Genomic DNA, 21,362 nt, shown 5'->3' with positions numbered 1-21,362 from the left:
CATGAATCTTTGTGTGTATCCGTTCTGGAAATAAAATAAGAAAAGAAGGTTGCACTCCCTGCCTACCTCCTGGGACCAGGAATCCTATTGTTCCCAGTCACCTTTTTTAATCTCCCTATGGATGTTGCTTGTTTAACAATATCACGGTTTCAACTAAGGTAGTAATTTTTGCGTGTAATGTTAAGGAAACGGCTGAGTCAACTCTCTCCATGCTTGAGGCTGAGCTATGTTGACATAACGCTGCTTTTGTAGGCGTGCTGTGTCTCTTTCCCACTTGAGGGAATGCACCGTGCACATCTGAGCGCCTTAGTGCTCCTATTCTGGGGTTAATGGGCAGAATTGCCAGGCCAAGTAAAGCAGCTTTCCTCTGGTAGAACAGGAGAAAAGTGTGCACAGGATAGGACTGTTAGTTGATTCAATTCTTTTCAAGCAAAACTGCACTGAAATAAAGAGCATCTCATGATGGCCCTCATCCGGAATATGAGTAGAGTCAGCGAATGACCTAAATAACCTGACAGTCTCTTAACATAAATGTGATGCTCTGACAGCAGTTAAAAGTGGTAAAACCAGGAAAAGTGCAGTGAGATCTCTGTTCAAAAAAGAGTTGGCAAAGCAGAAGTGCCTGCATATCTATGAATGATTATGCTTTTGCAAATGGGAAACCTAGGGGTTCTGTAAAGGTATTTATAGCTTTGTATCTTTCTTTCTCTTTAGGCATTCAGGATTGCAGCTCAAAAAATGTAACTGCAGCAGCAGGAACCAGTAGTAATGATGATTTATCAGTAAACTCTGTAAGTGGGAACAAAACCTACAGAGGCGGAAGATCAAAAAGAGATGTGTCACCACTCAACGCGATAAGTGTTCAGAACAACGTGACAAGTACGTGATTTGGAGTCTGGCTGGGAGGTGAATGTTCAGGGTGTTTCGTGCCTATATGCTCTGTCCGTATTTGAGGTCCAAACTGTGGTCCAGAGTGCAAATGGCATAGCAGGGAGTAGATCGGTTTGCTGTGCTGGAGTAGGGAATCAGTGGGAAAAATGATCTGCACAGCTTGCTGGGAATGTAGTTTAAAGCTGTGATTGTAGCATAGCCTTGAAATGATTTTATCATCCTTTGATTTCTCTAAAGGCTTGTGTTGCCTTCTCTTCCCTGCTTTTTTATGGCCTTTCTAAGTCAGACAGATGGCAGTTCAAACTTTGAAACACGTGTGTGACAGATCACAGCACAAGGAACCTGTTTATTATAGAGAGTGCTATAGCATGTATCTAGAGGAGAGAGGAAAAGGATTATTCCGTTGGGGATAGCCAGCTTCCAAAAACAAACGAACAAAAACAAACAAAAAACAAGTGCTGGTTGTATGCAAATTCTTCCTCAGTGTCCTGCATGAAATGCAGTGAGCTGACATGGCATGAAGGTCATCACTGCTGCACCTCAATCCTATAACTTGCTGACTCTTTAATTTAACTGAACGGGGAGCAGAAGCAGTAAGAAGAGCTGCAGCTATCAAAGCATGCGTTGTGCGATGTCTAAGTGTGGCTTGGTTAAAATAATAGTCATCCAAAGAATACAGAGATAGTTATTCTTGGAGTAGGTGGGGGTTCTTTGCATTTTTTTTGGCTGTTTCTCAGAAAACACTCTTGCAGAGAGATTCTTGCCTTTACCTTCCACAGAGCCCGTGACACCTTTTTGTCGCTGTTGCCTCGCGTGGCTGCAGATGTCAGCAGCTTGGGGTGCTCCTGACTGCTGCCTCACGTGAGAGTGACTGAGCACTGGACCTGTGGCCTTTCTGACTCTCCTTGTGAGCAGATCTTCTTACAACCTGACAGTTCCTTGTCTTGCCTTCCGCAGCGCCCAGCCCAGTTCTTAACCTCAAGGCAGAGCACATCGGTGTGCAGCAAGTGAATTTGTCATGGAGAGTGAATGACTCTGCTTCCACGTCCTACACGTACAGGATAGAGATCGAAAGTGATGGAACCACCATTAGGAATGAGTACAGTTTAACAGGCAGAGACCATGTTGCACTATTTTTGTCATCCTAGATTTCTGTCTGTTTCTCTGTCTCAGAGGTCATTGTGGCAACAAATATGTTTGGCATAGGAAAGGTTTGTGAAAGGAGATAAAGAGAATGTCCTAAAAATCTCCTGTAGGTTTTCCAGAAATGCCCCAGTGTGCAAGCCTGGAAAGGAATGTTAGTACTGCAGAAATGTCCCATGATTCCAGGCAGGGCCCCTGTGCAAGACAGGGAAATACGGCTTTGCTGCTGCCTCCTTCTGTGTGTGTTTACCGTAGCCTCTTCTGTTGCCTTTAACAGAGCCTGGCCTGGTTCTTAATCTAACAGCACAGAACATTGGTCCACATCAAGTCAGCTTAAGGTGGACAGCAAATTCTTCAGTGTCCTACACATACAGGATAGAGATTGAAAGCAATGGAACCACCATTAGGAACGAGACGTCCAACATCACTGAAGCTGAAATTATGGACCTAGAGCCTGGGACGTTGTACAGCTTCACAGTGTTTGCGGTGGCAGCTGATGCTCAGACAGAAGGAGAGGGAGTATCCATAGCCCTGTACACGAGTAAGTTACAGTTACTGCCACCTGTGTTTGTGGTGAACCGTGTGTTGCTGTAGAGCAGAGGGCTGTGCCTACCTGCCAGGGGGTGGTACTTTTGTGCTGTTGTGGGCAGAGGTGGTGGTGGTGTGGGTGAAGAATCTGGTTTCATCTCCCTGTCAAGGATGGGCTGTTAATGTGCAGAAGAAACGCAGCGCTAGTCTAATAAAGATAACAAATAAAGCAAAGCAGTCTTCCCCCTTGGGCTGACGGCCTCTGGTGTTGTCTTTTCGCAGAGCCCAGCACGGTTCTTGATGTCACGGCAGAGAATGTTGGTCCGACTGATGTCAACTTAACATGGACAGTGAATGACACAGCTTCCAAGTCCTATACGTACAGGATAGAGATTGAAAGTAATGGTGCTGCCATTAGGAATGAGACATCCAATGTCACCGAGATTGAAATTACCAACTTAGAGCCTGGGACACTGTACAAGTTCACAGTATCTGCAAAATCAGGAAACAGTTCAAGTGAAGAAGGTGGATTGTCTATAAGCCTGTTTACAAGTAAGGAGCTGCTGCTCTGTTGCAAATAAATGTGCAGCCAGGAGCAGGCAGCCCTGCTTTTCACCTTTGGTTTCTAGCACTGTAGTATTTCCTGCTGCTGAGGTGCTTTGCTCCAGGAAGCTAAGGTGATGCCCTGGTATCTTAGAAGCATTGCTGGCAAACAGATATTGATCCTTCTTTGCAAAATGGGAATATATAGTGGTGATTCTTTCTGTGTATTCTGCCATGACATATACTTTATTTGCCTTTCACAGAATCTAGCCCAGTTCTTCATCTCAGAGCACAATACATTGGTCTTGAGACAGTAAATTTAACATGGACAGTGAATGACACAGCTTCCACGTCCTACACGTACAGGATAGAGATTGAAAGTAATGGAACCAGCGTTAGGAACCAGACATCCAACAACCCTGAAGCTGAAATTGCCAACTTAGAGCCTGGAACACTGTACAGCTTCACAGTGTTTGCGGTGGCAGCTGATGCTCAGACAGAAGGAGAGGGAGTATCCATAGCCCTGTACACCAGTAAGTTACAGTTACTGCCGCCCATCTTTGTGGTGAACCGTGTGTTGCTGTAGAGCAGAGGGATGTGTCTGTCTGCTGGATGATGCAATTTCATCTTGTTGTGTGCAGAGGTGATGCACAGTGCGTATCTGCAAAGCTGGGGTGCATCAATGTGTGGATGAAACCTAGCCCTGACAGAGCGGTTGGAGAAGGTGTCTCCAAGGCCCCTGGTGGGGGGCAGGGCCTCCTCCTGAGGCCGCTTCCGAGGATTTACTGCCTTTCAGTGTGCACAGAGGCACTGTCCCCTCTGCCTCGCCCTGCGTGCTCCTCTGTTGCCTGCCTGCCTTGCTGTCCTGCAGGTGCAGCTCGGAAGCACTGGCCTGAGGCCCCGCGCTCCTGCTGTGCAGGGCTACAGGAAGGTGACCTCAGTCACGACTCCTTTTCGTTACTTCACCTGGCCCTAGATGCCAGCAGCCCCCAGGAGCAGCTTGGGGCACTCCTGGGCACTGTAGGACATGAGAACGACTGAGCGCTGGGTCCTTGGCCCTTCTGGCTCTGCTTGTGAGCAGATCTTCTTGCAACCTGACAGTCCCTTGTTTCGTCTTCCACAGGGCCCAGCCCGGTTCTTGACCTCAAGGCAGAGTATATCGGTGTGCAGCAAGTGAATTTGTCATGGAGAGTGAACGACTCTGCTTCCACGTCCTACACGTACAGGATAGAGATCGAAAGTGATGGAACCACGATTAGGAACAAGACATCCAAGGTCCCTGAAGCTGAAATTATGGACCTAGAGCCTGGGACGTTGTACAACTTCACAGTGTTTGCAGTGGCAGCTGATGCTCAGACGGAAGGAGAGGGAGTATCCATAGGGCGGTATACACGTAAGGAACCACCTCGGCCTCTCATGTGCAAGTAAACATGCAGTCTGTCCTGGGACACCATTTTTCTTTCCCTTGCGTTTGCAGCGCAGTGATAGTTGATGATGTGGGCTCTTGGCTCCAGGAGCCAGTTAGCACTGAAGCTCACACAGACTTTGGTAAAAGAGAAAAGGCCTGAGGCTCAGCCTGTGCCTTGTCCGGGGAGCAGTGAGTGCAGGGGCAAAGGCAGTGAGGCTGGCAGATATCCAGCTCCTCCAGTGGCTTGACTTCCTCTGGGCATGGGGCTGGATGAGCCTGTTCTCCTTGGAGCCGGCTCCAGTAGGATTGCAATAAAGGCCCTGCTGTGCAGGGACCCCATAGCTGGGATCACAGAGGATTTTCGTTCCCTGTGAGCGTGTAAAGCTGCGTGCAGGGTGAAAGAGCAGAGCAACTGGCCTGGGACTGCTGGGGCCTGCAACAGCCTCCAGGGCCCCGCGATCCTGCGCGGTGCCAGCTCTGCCCGCCTTGTCCTGTCTCAGCTGCCCCTGGAGCCGAGGGGGAGATGGGAAGGGAAGAGCCCTCATGCGTTTGGCTCGGGATGGAAAGGGGACTGGCAATGTCCCTGCCAGGAGGGTGGGAGTGGAGTGACTTGAAGCAGCTACAGAGTAGGGCAGCTTGACTATGGTGCCCGAGGTCAGTCCCATCTATCTAACGTGGATGCCAAATCCTGCAGTGCAGATGCAGTCCCTGGCATGAGTCAGCTGCCTGCCCACTGCCAAAGCCCATTTCTTTTTACTGGGGCTGGTGAGAGTCAAGGCTGCACGACTGATTTAGGCTCTTCAAAGTACAATTTAACAGGCAGAGACCATGTTGCACTATTTTTGTCATCCTAGATTTCTGTCTGTTTCTCTGTCTCAGAGGTCATTGTGGCAACAAATATGTTTGGCATAGGAAAGGTTTGTGAAAGGAGATAAAGAGAATGTCCTAAAAATCTCCTGTAGGTTTTCCAGAAATGCCCCAGTGTGCAAGCCTGGAAAGGAATGTTAGTACTGCAGAAATGTCCCATGATTCCAGGCAGGGCCCCTGTGCAAGACAGGGAAATATGGCTTTGCTGCTGCCTCCTTCTGTGTGTGTTTACCGTAGCCTCTTCTGTTGCCTTTAACAGAGCCTGGCCTGGTTCTTAATCTAACAGCACAGAACATTGGTCCACATCAAGTCAGCTTAAGGTGGACAGCAAATTCTTCAGTGTCCTACACATACAGGATAGAGATTGAAAGCAATGGAACCACCATTAGGAACGAGACGTCCAACATCACTGAAGCTGAAATTATGGACCTAGAGCCTGGGACGTTGTACAGCTTCACAGTGTTTGCGGTGGCAGCTGATGCTCAGACAGAAGGAGAGGGAGTATCCATAGCCCTGTACACGAGTAAGTTACAGTTACTGCCACCTGTGTTTGTGGTGAACCGTGTGTTGCTGTAGAGCAGAGGGCTGTGCCTACCTGCCAGGGGGTGGTACTTTTGTGCTGTTGTGGGCAGAGGTGGTGGTGGTGTGGGTGAAGAATCTGGTTTCATCTCGCCGTCAAGGATGGGCTGTTAATGTGCAGAAGAAACGCAGCGCTAGTCTAATAAAGATAACAAATAAAGCAAAGCAGTCTTCCCCCTTGGGCTGACAGCCTCTGGTGTTGTCTTTTCGCAGAGCCCAGCACGGTTCTTGATGTCACGGCAGAGAATGTTGGTCCGACTGATGTCAACTTAACATGGACAGTGAATGACACAGCTTCCAAGTCCTACACGTACAGGATAGAGATTGAAAGTAATGGTGCTGCCATTAGGAATGAGACATCCAATGTCACCGAGATTGAAATTACCAACTTAGAGCCTGGGACACTGTACAAGTTCACAGTGTTTGCAGTGGCAGCTGATGCTCAGACAGAAGGAGAGGGAGTATCCATAGCCCTGTACACCAGTAAGTTACAGTTATTGCCACCTGTGTTTCTGGTGGATCGTGTGTTGCTGTAGAGCCCAGCTCTGTTCCCATCCGTAGGACAATGCAGTTTAACCTTGTTGCGTGCAGAGGTGATGCACAGTGCCTGTCTGCAGAGCTGGGGGCTGTGAATGTGTGGAGGAAGCCTAGCCCTGAAAGGTGGAGAAGGAGCCGAGTTCCTGGCTCCTTGCCTGGATTCCTCCTGTAGCGATGCTTGACTTGCTTTACCTTTCAGCGCACAGAGGCACTGCTGCCTCCTCCTCCTCCTCCGCCTCGCCCTGCGCGCCTCTCTGCTGCCTGCCCACCTCGCTGGGCCCCAGGAGCAACCCACGTTCCTGCCGTGCAGGGCTGCAAGGAGGTGACCCCAATCATGACTCCTCTTGGTTGCCTCACGTGGCTGCAGGTGCCAGCAGCCCGCAGGAGCAGCCTGGTAAAGCTGTCAGGCAGTGGCCAGGAACACCCCGACGTGAGAGCGACTGAGCACTGGGCCCGTGGCCCTTCTGGCTGTCCTTGTGAGCAGATCTTCTTGCAACCTGACAGCCTCTTGTCTTGACTTCCGCAGGGCCCAGCCCAATCCTTGATCTCAAGGTGGAGTACATTGGTGTGCAGATTGTGAATTTGTCATGGAGAGTGAACGACTCTGCTTCCACGTCCTACACGTACAGGATAGAGATCGAAAGTGATGGAACCACCATTAGGAACGAGACGTCCAACGTCCCCGAAGCTGAAATTACGGACCTAGAGCCTGGGACATTGTACAACTTCACGGTGTTTGCAGTGGCAGCTGATGCTCAGACGGAAGGAGAGGGAGTATCCATAGGAGACTCTACCGGTGAGTCAGAGCTCTCGCACCCGTGTTTGTGGTGGGCCACGTGCTGCTGTGCAGACCCTTGCTGCCTTCAGGACGCAAGAGGAGAGCAGCCTTTGGGCAGTGCTGAGCTGGGCAGCCTTGGTCCCCTTCCCCATTCCTCTCATGAGCGGAGAGGAAGATGTTGATGTGCTCTGGGAGGTGCCTGTTTTTCTAGCTCTTGGGTCTTTCCTTCTTTCACTATGAACGTGAGGTATTTTATACTTCCCCTTTGTTTTTGTCTTTTTAATGTAGATGAAGTGAATCTTTTTCTAAAGGTCCTCCGTGAGCTTTTCTGAGGTGCCTCAAGATGAACAGTCCTCTGTAGTTATGCAAAAATGTTTCTCAACTACAAATAATGCTCAATCTCTGCCAAATGTGGAAGTGTGGCATTGCCTCTGCTTGCTTTATTTTCTATTTTTTGTTTGTTCTTTTGCAAATATTAGTGTCTTGGTCTCATTTTAATGTGGACGTAGGTGACACTTCTAACTACACCTACAGTGTACAAGTCCAAAGTTGGCATTTTTTCCTCTAGAAACTAGATGGCTATTGTCGCCAGAACCATTGCTACAGATTTGAGCCCTGTAACCTGATAGAACTTGTCACTGTTTGCAGTAACAGCCATCAGTATATCTGAAGGAGAAGGAGTATCTATAAGCCTCGATACAATAAGCTACAGTCACTCATATCTCTCATCTAAGTCTGTTTCTTCCAGCATACAGTTCTACTCAGTTCTCTCTGAGGGAACTCAGAGTTCCCTTTAGTTCCTCTACAGTTCCCTTTAGTTTCTTAAAATAATACCTTTTTTATAACAATAATTTAATCCAGTTGTATTTCTACCCCTGTATCTGAAGGTATCAAATACTCCTGAAACAGGAGAGGCAATGCATGTGCTATGGTGGCATGTGGTAATGTGGTATAGCTGCTGAAGTTATAACAATTTTGATCTTGAGGGCCAGCATTTACTTTAGAGCGATCTTTCTTCTTGGTATCAATGCTACTTTAGCCATTTTTGAGCATCTTTTTTTCGAGTATCTTTTTCAGTCTATCACAAGATCTCTATTCTGCAATTATGTCCTATAGGTTACCCACACAAACTGACATTAAGGGTGCACAGTGACTTTAGTGCCCCTCTTATTTAGGTACTTTCTAGAGCCATTTATAATCTCTTTCATGTATGCAACTGCATTATTATGTTGCTCTTGTTTATTTTTGCAGTTCCTGCCCCAGTACCTTTATTTCAGTGTGAACCAGTGGCCAAGGAGTCTAACCTAACACTCAAATGGAAATGTCCTATTGGTAACAATTCTGGCTTCAATGTAAAAGTATTTAAGGATAGCTGGGAAACAACCCAAGAGATTCCACGGTGTACAGGAGAAAACTTGGAAACCTTCAAAATAGGACCTTTTAATTATTTCACCACCTACAATGTAAATATTACAACTCTTTCAAATACAAAGGAAAGCTCTGCAGTGCACAGAATATGCAATACTAGTATTACGGGTAAGTATTAAGGTCCAAGGATGGAAAGATATGTATAGGATGAAAAAACCTCAGCATTGCAGAATACCATAGTCTTACGATACATTATCAGTTTACCAGTTGTGAATAAAATAGTACATTCACAGAAGCTATGATAGAATGCACAAATAAATATCCATTATGTGAACAGTTGTTATTACAGTATTTTCTTGTTTTGAAAACTGTTCTTTTCTTGTTAGTATAAGGAACTAACAAATATTTCTCTGTTTATAGACCCACCTGCTCCTGATAATGGTCCTTTAGTTGAGGCCATCAGTCACACCTCCTTGTCTGTTAAATTCTCTGGTTTTGCATCAGTAAATGGACCGTTAAAAGCCTACGCAATAATCATTGTAACAAAAGCATCAGGTAAGGTGTTGTGAGATTTTATCCTAACTGTGTGAAACAGTTTATCAGAGAACATTATGTCAGGACATAAAATTTACCCTGATACTTGAAGCTTTAAGCTCTAAATAGATGTTAAATGAAGAGAGGAAAAGCTGACTCAGTATTTTTAATTGCATTTCAAAAATCGTGGTGTGAATACTTTTCTTGACTGAAGTTGGGTTGCTCCTTGTTTTCATAAAGCCACTGCTTCACTGAGACCTTGACCAACCTGAGTTATCCCAGTGTAAAAGTCTTATTTGGCAGTATTGCCACTCTTTTGCTACCAGCTTGATTTGTCAATGAATCTTCTCACAAGATTGTGTAGAGCCTTTTTTTTTTCCACAGAAATTTTCAGAACCACTAAAATAAACAGTTTGGGAATTTGGAATGTCTTCATCCCTACTTCCCTTCTTCCTTCAGCTGGAAGGTTTTTGCAGTGAGGTGCTTGAAAACATTTAGAGGGATGACAGCTTTTTTTTCTAGTGTTACTTGAAAGGCCTTACTGAGAGAGATGGGGTGCAGATGAAAGGCTTGGATAGCACTGTCAACGTTGTGTGCTGTGGGAAATGGAATGCTACAGGGAAATTAGTGGATGGTTTGTACAAGTCACCTCTTTAAAACATCAGATCAGAGAAACTCCTTTATTTGTTAGGTATGTAGTGATAAATCATGAAATGAAGGAACTTGCCTTTGCAGCGTAGGTTTTTGGTTGAACTCATTTTTATTTCTGCCAATGCACTGCAGGAATTGAGCAGCTGCTAAAAATAATTCCCCCATTTGGAGCATCATTACCTTTGGGATTGAGAGAGGGAACTTTCTTCAGCTGCTTAAGCAATAGTGCCTAAAGCTGTTTGAGATTCCCTAGGGCAGTATCCAAGACATCTCTGTGGGGCTGCAGATATTTTGGAATACTGTACGTTATTTTGGAATGGAAACTGGATACTGCATTGGATACTCTATTGTGTCTCATGTCATTCAACATCCATATCGAGGCAGCTGAGTTATTTCCAACATCAACTGCTTGAATGTAACCAAATGAGTTCTTTAGGAGAGCCAGCTTGCATGTCTCACCTGCACAGATGCAGTAGATGAGAACTTCACTGTTGATTGCAGTGAGGTCTGTGCACTCACGGAGAAGTTGCAAAGAGCTTTTCTACAACTCTACAACCTTTCAGAGGGTTGTCCCTTAGTGTTTAGGCATGAAAGACAGGCAACTGTTTCAGAGGAAGACTCATTCCATGCATTTTGGGATAGGACACATTGCCTTGTGGAGGTGCCTGTCTCTCTCCATTGAAGACAGAGAGCCTGGACTACCCTCAGCTGGCTCTGGTTAGGCAGGGTGACTCTTCCTGTAACCACTTGCCCTGCTTAGAAATACAAGTCCAATGTGTGAACTTATCTCTGGGGGGTCACGTTTGGCTCCAGGGTAGGCCCACAGAGAGGGCAGGCCAAGCCAAGTTTAACAACATCCCGAATGAAACTTGTCTCTGTTGGGTGGTGTGGTGTTAGCAGACACAAATTGGCCTTTTCTGTGCTGGTTGCATAATATTCTTTACTCTCACTAGTAGCTAGAATGGATTTAGATGTGACTTACTTGTCTAGTGAGAGTTGCTATAGGGCACTGGAGTGAGTCCTCGAGGCAACTCTCTAACCTCTAGAGAGTTGTTGCACCATATATGATCGAAATGAAACCAAGAGGACGTTAAAGTAGCGGCATGGGAGATGAGGGGAGTAGTTCAGTAAATTCTACTGCTGTAAAGAGGTCCTGAGGTTGTGTCTGCTGCACTTAGCCTTTCCTTTCAGGGAATAATTGTGGGACTATCACAACTGGAGTTACATGACACACTCTTACCCCTGACACACTGTACTAGTCCGTGCAAAACCAGTGGGTGATGTGTACCCCTTTCTTTATTTTTCCAGAAGGTTGTGGGTCTTCAAAGCCTGAATTGAACTGCACATATAAAGATTTCAAGCAAAAGAAGACTGCCACCTACGTAACGTATATTGTAGATATAGGGCAGTCATCTTTGCCCTCTGAAAATGGGACATTCACAGTTAATGTGGGCACTGGAAACAACGTGCATGGCTATGAAAATGGGCCACTGAGTCCACTTCATTCATACAGGTATTTATCTTAACCCACTGCCTGCCTATTTTTGCAACAGTTGAAATTTAAAGTATCATGTAATGAAGAGGGCTGTTAGAACAATCTCTCATACCTGTGTTTTTTTTTTTTTTTTCCCTCCCTTTCTTTGTCAACAGGGCACGTGTGGCAGGTTTTACTAAGATAAACTTTACTGGGGCTGACATAATTGTGGGAGAAGATAGTTATGCATCATTTTCCCCCTGTTCTGCGCAGGTTTTGTTACCGCAGGACCCAGGTATGCCTAATGAAAAACTGAGGGCTGCAGGCTTTACACATGCACTGTTTGTGGCAGTTCCATAAGTATGGCAAATGATGTAATTATTTGTACAACAACTGTTAGTCTCTGTGATGGACCTCTCCTCTTCAGCCTTGTCTCTGCTCTGTAAACCTGTACCTTGCTAGTTCTGCAAGTAGCATTTTTTTTTTCCTGTCTGTAATTCCCATAACAAAAGTAACCAACTCCCCTGCTACTTATGTCACCCTAAAGGCGATTGGGTGGCACACTAATGCTTTGGTACAGAAATAAGTAGAAAGTGGCTGATCTTTAGAAGCTTTCGATTGTGATATTGCTGAAGGATATAGTGAAGAAAAGATGTTTGCTAGAGCTCCCTGGCATGTTGCTTATGCAGTTCAGTTCCCTCTCAGCTCAGCTTACTGGGGCCCTAATACTTATTTCAGAATCCATATGCAGACATCTGAGGGGATTTGCAAAAGAGCCTTAGTGAGCTACAGGACTGCCCTGAGCTTAGGGCACATGAACACCTCTGAAAACATGGCCCTCTCCGCCTCAGTTTTCTGTCTGTAGAGGTGTGATGTCTGCTGCAGTTGCTAGAGATTAGTTATTGCTTTCTTATATACTGCCTAGTCCTGGGACTGTCCTCCCTTGAGGAGACTCCCCTGGGTGCAGTCTGTGTAATAAATTGCAAGTTCTAGTTAAATCAGATACACCCAAAACTGTTTGTGCGCCCAAAGCCAAGATACAGCTACACAGATTGCACTTGCCATGTAAATAAAAATCTAAAGTGGTTATTAAAAAACAAAAACAAACAAACAAAAAAAACATTTTGACCGTGCTGCCAATGTTGTACTATCAAAATGTTTAAACTGGAGTGTATTCCTAAGAATTAATTAGTTATTTTTTTTTATTATTATTATTTTATTATTATTTTTTGGTACCTGGAGTGGAATGTGAAAATCAGCCACTCCTGTGAGACTTTGACCTGTTTACGATCACTCTTGGTGGTAGTGGTGTGTATCTGTGTCTGCGTGTGTTAGCTGTGTCCCTTGTGAGGTCCTCTTGTAGCGTGTTGATTGATTAGATCTCTACCGAAGAGGTAAATCAATAATGAGAAATGTCTGTTCTTTTCGTAAGGTCTCATTGCTGGAGCTGTTATTGGATGCCTTTTAGCCATACTGGCTGTAGTTGCTGTAGGGGGCTACATATTCTGGAAAAGGAGAAGGTAATACATCTTCTTCCATCTATTCGTGGGGCTGTAGAACACCAGAGTTTTGTGTCTGTATCTTTCTGTTAGAAAGGCCTCTATTACCACGTTATGTATGTTCAGTATGACACTTTAAATACACTATATTGGGAATATTTTTCTATGTTCCAGATCAAAGTTTTACATCTGGCTAGTGAAATGGTTTTGCTGATAAAATGGTCAACCCCATATTATACTAGTGGGTCAAGATCTACTTCATTTAGCTCTCATGAATTTATGCATACTCCTGAAGTAACTCAGTCACAAGTGAGCCAGCGTCACTGATTATAGGCTAAAAAAGGCATAACCTCATCTCAAAGGGTTTTATCTGAAAACATTCATAAGTGGTTCTCCTTCAACTGCTTTTTTTACTAGCTTTCTTCAGGGGGACCCCCTGCACTGAAGCTGTGCGCTTTGTGTTCAGGCATTTTGCTTTGGCTGTTATAGAAAAAGCCATATATATATATATATATTTAAAGATCATTAAATGAGCAGCAAAGTGTTTCAGTCTTACTGCAGCAGTGAGGTTTGCCTCAAGGTGTTTTGCACAAGGTGAGATGCTGCAGCACAAATGGTTCTGAACAGGCACAGGAAATAGCTCTTGCCAGGAATCTCATATGAATTACATAAATCCACTGTCAGCCTCTGATGTTGTTTTCTTTCTCCTTATAGGAAAGATAGAAGAAATACTGAAATGTCCTTTTCTCCAATTAAGTAAGTCAATATCCTTTCACACAATGTTTTCTGAGCATAAGAGATATTTGCAAAACTTGCTTTGAATCCAGTACTTGTTTTCTGTACAGTTCATATAGAATTTTGCAGTACTGATTCCTTGTGGAATTTAAAGGCTTCAGCCTGCAGTATAAAAATAATCAGATTGACTGAGATTTCCACTGCTGCCACAGGGATTTGGTACTCACTTCCCACTATGATGAATTGCTGTTAGATATAAAAATACCTCATGCAGTTTTGAAAAAAAAAATCATGTCTGCACGAAACTTAGGCTTTTATGCATGTTGAAGGAATAATCCAAACTGTGGATACAGTCACATGAGCAAAATTCTGTGCTGTAGCCCAGATTTTCCTTTGTTTTATGGCTACTTTTTGCTGAGCCATCAGTTCGGATAATACCGAAACTGCAGTGGGTGCTCAAAGGAGGGTCATCAGGGCACTGGCGATTCCAGGCAGTGCCAATGAGCCCTGGTATTTGCTGTCCCTGATGGAAGGACCCAGAGGGCCAGAGCATCCCGTGGGGTCCCACCTTGTGCAGCCTCTGCCATCTATACCAGGGAACAGGGCCAGTCTGAATAGTAGTGAAGTACAGGAGCAGCTGCCCGACACCCTCTTTTATATCCTCCTTCTGAAGGAGGTGCTGTTCTCCTTGGCCAAACCAGATCAGTTAAAGGCTATGCCTTGATATCCTTCCCCTGTAAATACATTTTGTGGGTGCCACTGTCAGAGTCATGCTTTCCTTCTTAGTTTCACACAGTAAAAAAAAATATAACCATGTGTGTCTAATCAACCTTTTTTTCTTTTTTTTCCCCTTTACTGAAGAGTCAAGAAGTAAGTGATGCACATTTTGTTACACGTTAACTACATTCATCATTTGTTTTATCTGATATCAGTGCTAATACATGGCTTTCCTTGTTCTAGATCCAAGTTGATTAAAGTGGAAAACTTTGAGTCTTACTTCAAGAAGCAGCAAGCTGACTCCAACTGTGGTTTTGCTGAAGAGTATGAGGTATGTGTCCTCAGGTGGGAGAGGTTCACGACAGATATTTCTGAAAAGCAAACTAGCTTTCCTTTGGAGTGTGCATGAGGCTTCCTGAAGGAGGAGAGAAGGGTTCTTTATTGGAGATGGCTGATGGGCACGTGCTGCATTTCCTTCCCCCATTCGGCTCCTAATTTAGTTGAAGTCCACCCAAATGCCTTGCACATTGAACCATTACATACAACCTACTTCAAGACCATTTCTGGTCTTTAAACACACTACTAAGCTTTCTTCTGTGAGGTTTGCTGCTGTCTCACTGTTTGAGAAGAGCTGATTTCTATCATGATTTTTCCCAATTTAATATGCCTACTCTTAAAACAAGGGCCAAGAGAGTTTGGAGTGTTGGTTTGCTTCTGTCAAATGTTTCTGTGCTCTTCTTAGACTGAGTACTGATTAATCTGTGTTTTACTGCAGGAACTCAGGCCTGCTGGAGTTCATCAACCCAAGTTTGCTGCTGAACTTGCTGAAAACAGGGGGAAAAATAGATACAACAATGTCTTGCCATGTAAGTCACTCTCGAAGGTTTTGCATCTTGGACTGATGAGGTTTTAAGTGAAAACTTTTGCATTTAGTTGACTCACTTTTAACAGTACTGAAAAGCTTCCAAGAGGGATTAACATTGTCAAATAACAGTGTATGGATTTGGGATGTTGTTTTCTGGAAATCACTGTATTAACAAACCTAAAGAACTTTCCCTCAGCATGCCTTAATTAAATCAGTTTTAGTTCTGATTTGTGAGAAGCTTAAAGTGAAGATTGAAAGACTAGAGGCAAGAGTTGACCACAGATGTGGGGAGCTATGAGAACTGTATGAGAGGGTTCTGGCCAGCTTTGCAGACACGCTAGGAGCCAAACCACTCTCACACTGTCTAGAGATCTCGGTAAAGAGCTCAAGGAGGAATTGGCAAGTGAGCAGTGAGGTCTCCTGGTGCAAGCTTTGGAGGAAAAGCCCAGCTGCAAGGGCAGCAGGAGAGAAATTGCCTGTTTTTTCTCTCACAGTTACAATTATAGTAGACCTAATGTTGTTTAAGGAAAATAAATCTGACTGCGGACAGTAAATCTAGAACTTCTGAGTCAAGATTTTACTTGCTAAAAGGGTAATTCTATTTAATGACAAAATACTATCATAATATTTCTTTCCAGATAAATGCATACTGTTGAGTTTTGCCAACTAAGACTTGTCTTAAGTTGTCACTTAAATGTCACTACAATTCCCTACAATGGAAGCTACTTTCATGTACAAGAGTACAAGAACAACTATTTTTTTTTTAAGTTGGTATGTTCAGTATTCTGAAATTTTGTTTTGTCTTTTTCTTTATTGGCTGCTTATTTTTTCTGCAGACCTCCTAAACTGCTGCAATTTTTGATTCTTAAAGTGAGAGCTATATATTCTTATTTTTAACATGGATTTTTAAAAGAATCATTTTTTTAAAAACAAATATTTGGAAACCATGCCTTAGGCGTATATTTTCCTAAAAAGTTCTGCTTCTAAAATTCAGCATTTTCTTTTCCTTTTTCCTTTCTGCAGATGATATTTCTCGTGTTAAACTGTCAGCCCAAAGCCATGCGACTGATGATTACATTAATGCAAACTATATGCCTGTAAGTGACTTAATTACCTGAAATGAAAAATAAGGTGTATTTTTATGATGTAATAGCTCTTAAAAAAAAAGTCATGTGCTATATAATAGTAGGTTTATGACTCGTCATTAATTCTGGTGTATATGTATCTATTTTTATCCTCGCAGGGTTATACTTCTAAGAAGGCATTTATTGCTGCACAAGGTCCTTTACCCAATACTATAGATGACTTCTGGCGTATGGTTTGGGAAAAGAATATCTACTCAATTGTCATGTTGACAAAATGCATTGAACAAGCCCGGGTATGGTCTTTTGTTTGTTTTTTTTTTTTTTTTTTGATTGATTGTTTTTTTGTTTGTTGGTTTTAACTGACTTAACTGTCTTTTGAAGAAAGTAGGATCTCTCCTAATTCAGGCATCACATGCTTTTCCACATAGCACCTAGTTCCCTGAAATCTTTAAACACTGCAAGCAGACATGTGTGTCTGCCTGCTCCTTGTTCCAAAAGCGTTTGACACAGAGCAGGACTTTCTTCTGTGTTTGCTGATGCACTGTTGGCTTTGAGTATCTTGTGAGCTTTTTTATTTTATTTATTTATTTTTGCATTCCTCAAAAGCATTTAGCAAATGCTTTTCAGGTGGTGCTGTATTTGCTTAGATGAACCAAAAACTTACTATTTTTTTTAATGCATCCAAGGAAACACAAAACATCAGCAATGCTAGAAACTGCATCAAACTGTAGAGTTGTGATCTATTCTTACCTTAGGTGGGAAGATTCCTTATACACTGGAAGTGGATGCAGCTTGGCTGAACAGTGCTCTTGTGGCTTTAACTGAGCATTTTTTGCCTTTGGTGAAATGGATTTATCTTACTTTTATGGACATACTTATGTGTCTGTGTATGTATGTTTATTATAAACTCTGTTTCAGTTTAATTTATTTCAGCTGAAAAGCTGACTTTTAGGCCTGTCAGGCAGACTTTCTTTGCAGCATATCTGGTTCATCATCTCTGAGTGTTTTCAGCTAGTCTGGAAGTCAAGAAATACTTCTGCTGTCAAGAAATGCTCTACTATTTGGAAGAATACGTTGTTTCTATTTATAAGTTATTGCTATTTAAATTTTCTTTACTGCAGAGTGATTTTATTATTAGCCACAGTAGACTAGAGATTCATTACTCTTTTCTTACAACAAGCATGTACTTACTGGAAGGCTGTTGTCCACATTTTTCAGCTTTTCTCTTAGTTATATCTGCTGACCATCAGAGCAGCTTGTCTCAAGACAGCTGTGGCATCTTTCTTTTTAAAGGTGGGTTCTTCTCCATAAAGATGGGCTAGGTGAACTGCTGCTGCTGCCTTGGCTTAGGCCAGTGGCGGGGAGGGTGAAGCGCTTCCCAGCTCTACTTCATGTGGCTGGTTAGTATTTAAAACTAGCGCTCAGTTACTGCAGCATCAAGATGGAATCATGGAAAACTCTCCTGACATGTTTCATTGATCAGTGTAATGTATCTATTTTTTTATTTTTATTTTATTTTTAATTTTTTTTTAGACAAAATGTGAGCAGTATTGGCCAGACAAGCAATCCATGAGTTACGGTGACATTATTGTGACAATGGTCTCAGAGATTAGCCTTCCAGAATGGACAATACGGGACTTCACTGTAGAAAATGTGAGTACTTCCCCAACTCTTAGTTGTGTACAAGTATCTTTAGAGGTGGATTTATTGTATCACGCTGACTTCACGTGCCAAACACATTTGGAATAGAAAAATAAAATAATTTCACTAAATCTTTCAGTCAAATTCAAAGTGGAAGGAGTTAATTGGAGTAAAGTGTCATGTGAAAGGAAATTATTTCAAAGTGTTCTTTATTTAAAAGATTAATTGGATTAACATTTATCAAAGTACAAAGCATTTTTAACAACCAACTTCAATGAAGCTAGGCTTTGACTGATCCATATGGTAGAAAACCCTACTGTTTTTTTCTCAAAGCCCAATTGTTTTCTGTTTTTCATGTGTGTTTCTCTAGACTAACGTATCGGAGGTTCACACGGTGCGCCAGTTCCACTTCACCTCCTGGCCGGATCACGGAGTGCCAGAGACAACGGACCTCCTCATCAACTTCAGGCACCTCGTTCAGGAATACAACAGTCAGAATCCCATTGACTCTCCTGTGCTGGTGCACTGCAGGTAGAAAGAACCTTTTTTGCCTTAAATGCTGCTTTTTTAAGAAAAACTATTTTTTTTCATTGTGATTAAAAAATGTATATCTGTATCTATGTATGTGAAAGACCATGCAGTCTCTTTGCTGTTCAAGGACATGGCTGTTCATCCTGCTAAATTAAGACCTTTGCCTGTGCCTCAGAAGCACAGCAATGCTATGCAGGTAGCAAAGTTCGTGACGTGAAAGCTCATTAGGGCGAGTTGTCTCTCCTAGACTGGAAAACTTGCTCTAAAAAGTTGCCTTTTCAAGTGCTTTCATGTATAGTCTTCTGAAGCTGCGAGGCTGGAACGTCTGGAGGTCCTGCCTCCGTCGGGGCTGTGGTAATAAGGGCACCTCTAGGCTGGGCCTTTGATCCCTGTCCCACTGAAACAGCAATAATCTTACCAGCTCCACGGGCTTTTCCTGGGGACGGAGAGGAGCCTGTGCCTGAAGGAAGCAGTTCATAGCTCCTGCTGTGTTGTTGCAGTGCTGGCGTGGGAAGGACGGGCACCTTCATTGCCATCGACCGCCTGATCCAGCAGATGGAAATGGAGAACGCGGTGGACGTGTACGGCGTCGTGTACGACCTCCGCATGCACCGGCCCCTCATGGTGCAAACCGAGGTAGGGGCTCGCCTGTCACCCAGCAGCGTGGCCTTCAGAAGGCAGAATAACCCAGGGCAGGTGCAATAAAGGTGCAGCTCAGAATTACAGGACAATTATGGAGTAAAGAAACAACCTGCTACTTAAATTGTACTCCTTCCCACCTTCTGTCTTCCCACAAAAGTGGTTACAGCCAGAGCCATATAGTACTCACCAAGCAATTGTCTAGCAACCTTACAGAGTAATTTGGAGGGCTGGTATTTGCAGCCAGTAAAAATGAAGTCCTGAAAGAATCTTTTTTTGTTTTGTTTTATTGTTTTGTTGCTGCTGCTTGCTCTACCCACATAAAATTTACCTTTATCACTATGAGCTCTAAGTGTCTTGAGTTTCTGTGTGCATCCTCTCTTGTGCATTCTGCAGGGAACACACACGTTTCTGCAGAGATTACCACTTTGATCCAAAAAGGTCCAAATGGATAAGCTCAAGCTGATCTGTGAAGGCAGTAGAATCTCCATCTTGAAAGTCTTAAAAGAATGTTAGGCCTGACAGTAAATTTGGTCCCAATTTTTGACTGGGTGTTGCTCAGATTACATCATGAGTCCAGTTTTCTGTAGGAAAGGCAACTTCTAAAAATGCTCTCAGATAACATGCAATGCAGTACATCCAAAATCCAGAGCCTGTATTAAAGAGCAGAACTGCTGTCAAAATAAAGTGCTAACTAAAACTGTTTTACCTTCTTTTTTTCTCTTTCTCCCCTCAGGACCAGTATGTCTTCCTAAACCAGTGCGTTATGGATATAATTAGATCCCAGAAAGACAAAAAAGCAGATCTTATTTACCAAAACATGACGGCAATGGCGATCTATGAAAACTTCACTCCCGGGCCGGGTTTTGGGAAGGCCAATGGCTACCATGTGTAAAACGGGGTGGACTCCACTGTGTCCAGGAGGTGTTGTGTTGTCTGCACATAGGAAAGGGAACTGCTCCACTCTTGTTTTCCAAGATTGTCTCGTGTCCGGCTTCTTCCAGTTCTGTGCAACTGATTTGAAGACGTGGTCTACAGGAGGAAAAAAAACAGTGCTGGCAGGAGCCACAGGTTGATATAAAAAGAAGCTATTTAAAGTTAACAGAGGAATTGTGCTTTTCTTGGGAATTTAACAGCACTGATAGGCGAAATAGCATTTGCAGTACGGATGGTGAACTAGAATTTAAATATTAAAATAATAACACAAGCTTTTTTATTACAGTTTTATATGATATCCTTTACAGACACCAAGCTTGTGAGCTGTTTTAATATATTTAATTATAAGTTTCAGGAACATATTTTATCTACTGTATCTGGTTATTTAGCTAATAGATATGTGCCTCTGTTTTTTTCTGAGTGTTCCTTTTTATTTGAGAAAAGGAGTACAAACACCTCCTCCAAATGGACATTTATACTTGGAAATTGTGCCTTTTCTAGTTGCTACTCTAGAAAAAAAAAACAGCAGAGATTCTATTTTTGTACTGAGACTCTTAATGAGAAGACAGATTTTTAAATAAGGCTTATGTCAAACTTATAACTGTAGTTGCACTGTTGGCAGGACTGTCCAGAAGTTTGGAGGTGAGCTTTGGTTGGTTTGTTTTTTTTTTTTTTTTTTTTTTTGCTTTTCATCACAAATATCCCCTGCCTTAATGTTCTGGTGCCTCTGAGAGAGGAAAAGGAGTGTGGTGCCTCACTCCGAGCTTTAATCATAGGAAAAACATGAGCAAGTGAGTCCGTGTACGCGTGTGCAGGGGTGTGTGTGTGTAGGAAGGATGGAATAGCTCCTCCCTGTTCCTGGCTGATACTCCTGTTTTTACGCAGTTTATAACGGTTTATTTAAAGGTGCAATATATGATTTACTGAATAATGATTACTCTATTTTGATAGAGTTTTACTCAGGTTGGTGTCTTTTTATCATTATTGTTGTTTTCGTCAAATGTGTAAATCTGTGAAAATGTTGAACTGAGATTCCAAGTGTCCAAGCACTCCCAAACAAATTGACTGGCTTTACTCTTCCTACCAAAACAAATTGCACAAAGTTCTGCTGTAAATACCAATTTCCTGGTGGTTTTAGCCATTCGAAGCTGAGACACATCTTACCTGACTGCATCTCATTGATCTCATGTATTTGTTCTGTAATTATTTGCAATGTACTGCTGCTGCTGTTTGAACTGGTCCTTTTTCCAACAGAACAAACAAGCAAAACCCTAGATGCTGATCTTACAAGTTGAGGATTAATTTGGATTTGTTTTGCTGGTACATAACTGCTAGATTCATGAAGGCATTACCAATGAAGGACTTATGAAGTAGCTTGGTGGGGGGGATAGAGGGGCAGTTGTTTTTTGGTCT

General features: G+C 43.2%; 1 protein-coding gene across 1 annotated transcript in view; it reads left to right on the top strand.

Annotated features, from left to right (window-relative positions):
* PTPRJ (protein tyrosine phosphatase receptor type J) overlaps positions 1-20,597 on the top strand; it is a 55,242-nt gene extending 34,645 nt beyond the window's left edge. Inside the window, exons 3-25 of the mRNA XM_088525697.1 lie at positions 715-879; positions 1,849-2,004; positions 2,312-2,575; positions 2,845-3,114; positions 3,369-3,638; positions 4,229-4,498; positions 5,640-5,903; positions 6,173-6,442; positions 7,023-7,292; positions 8,526-8,810; positions 9,063-9,197; positions 11,136-11,340; positions 11,478-11,596; positions 12,734-12,821; positions 13,515-13,556; positions 14,496-14,583; positions 15,028-15,118; positions 16,141-16,214; positions 16,361-16,495; positions 17,736-17,855; positions 18,214-18,374; positions 18,875-19,010; positions 19,750-20,597. Of these exons, the coding sequence (XP_088381823.1) occupies positions 715-879; positions 1,849-2,004; positions 2,312-2,575; positions 2,845-3,114; positions 3,369-3,638; positions 4,229-4,498; positions 5,640-5,903; positions 6,173-6,442; positions 7,023-7,292; positions 8,526-8,810; positions 9,063-9,197; positions 11,136-11,340; positions 11,478-11,596; positions 12,734-12,821; positions 13,515-13,556; positions 14,496-14,583; positions 15,028-15,118; positions 16,141-16,214; positions 16,361-16,495; positions 17,736-17,855; positions 18,214-18,374; positions 18,875-19,010; positions 19,750-19,908 (4,037 nt within the window). The 3' untranslated portion in view covers positions 19,909-20,597. The remainder of the gene's footprint in view (positions 1-714; positions 880-1,848; positions 2,005-2,311; positions 2,576-2,844; positions 3,115-3,368; positions 3,639-4,228; positions 4,499-5,639; positions 5,904-6,172; positions 6,443-7,022; positions 7,293-8,525; positions 8,811-9,062; positions 9,198-11,135; positions 11,341-11,477; positions 11,597-12,733; positions 12,822-13,514; positions 13,557-14,495; positions 14,584-15,027; positions 15,119-16,140; positions 16,215-16,360; positions 16,496-17,735; positions 17,856-18,213; positions 18,375-18,874; positions 19,011-19,749) is intronic.
* The last annotated feature ends 765 nt before the right edge of the window (positions 20,598-21,362 follow it).

The sequence above is a fragment of the Tinamus guttatus genome, unplaced genomic scaffold (genome assembly GCF_059628265.1).
Source record: "Tinamus guttatus ecotype Peru unplaced genomic scaffold, ASM5962826v1 Tinamus_guttatus_pri_ptg000240l, whole genome shotgun sequence".
Classification (NCBI taxonomy): domain Eukaryota; kingdom Metazoa; phylum Chordata; class Aves; order Tinamiformes; family Tinamidae; genus Tinamus; species Tinamus guttatus.
Note: the sequence above shows the minus strand (reverse complement) of the source record. Positions and strands in the feature narration are given on the sequence as shown.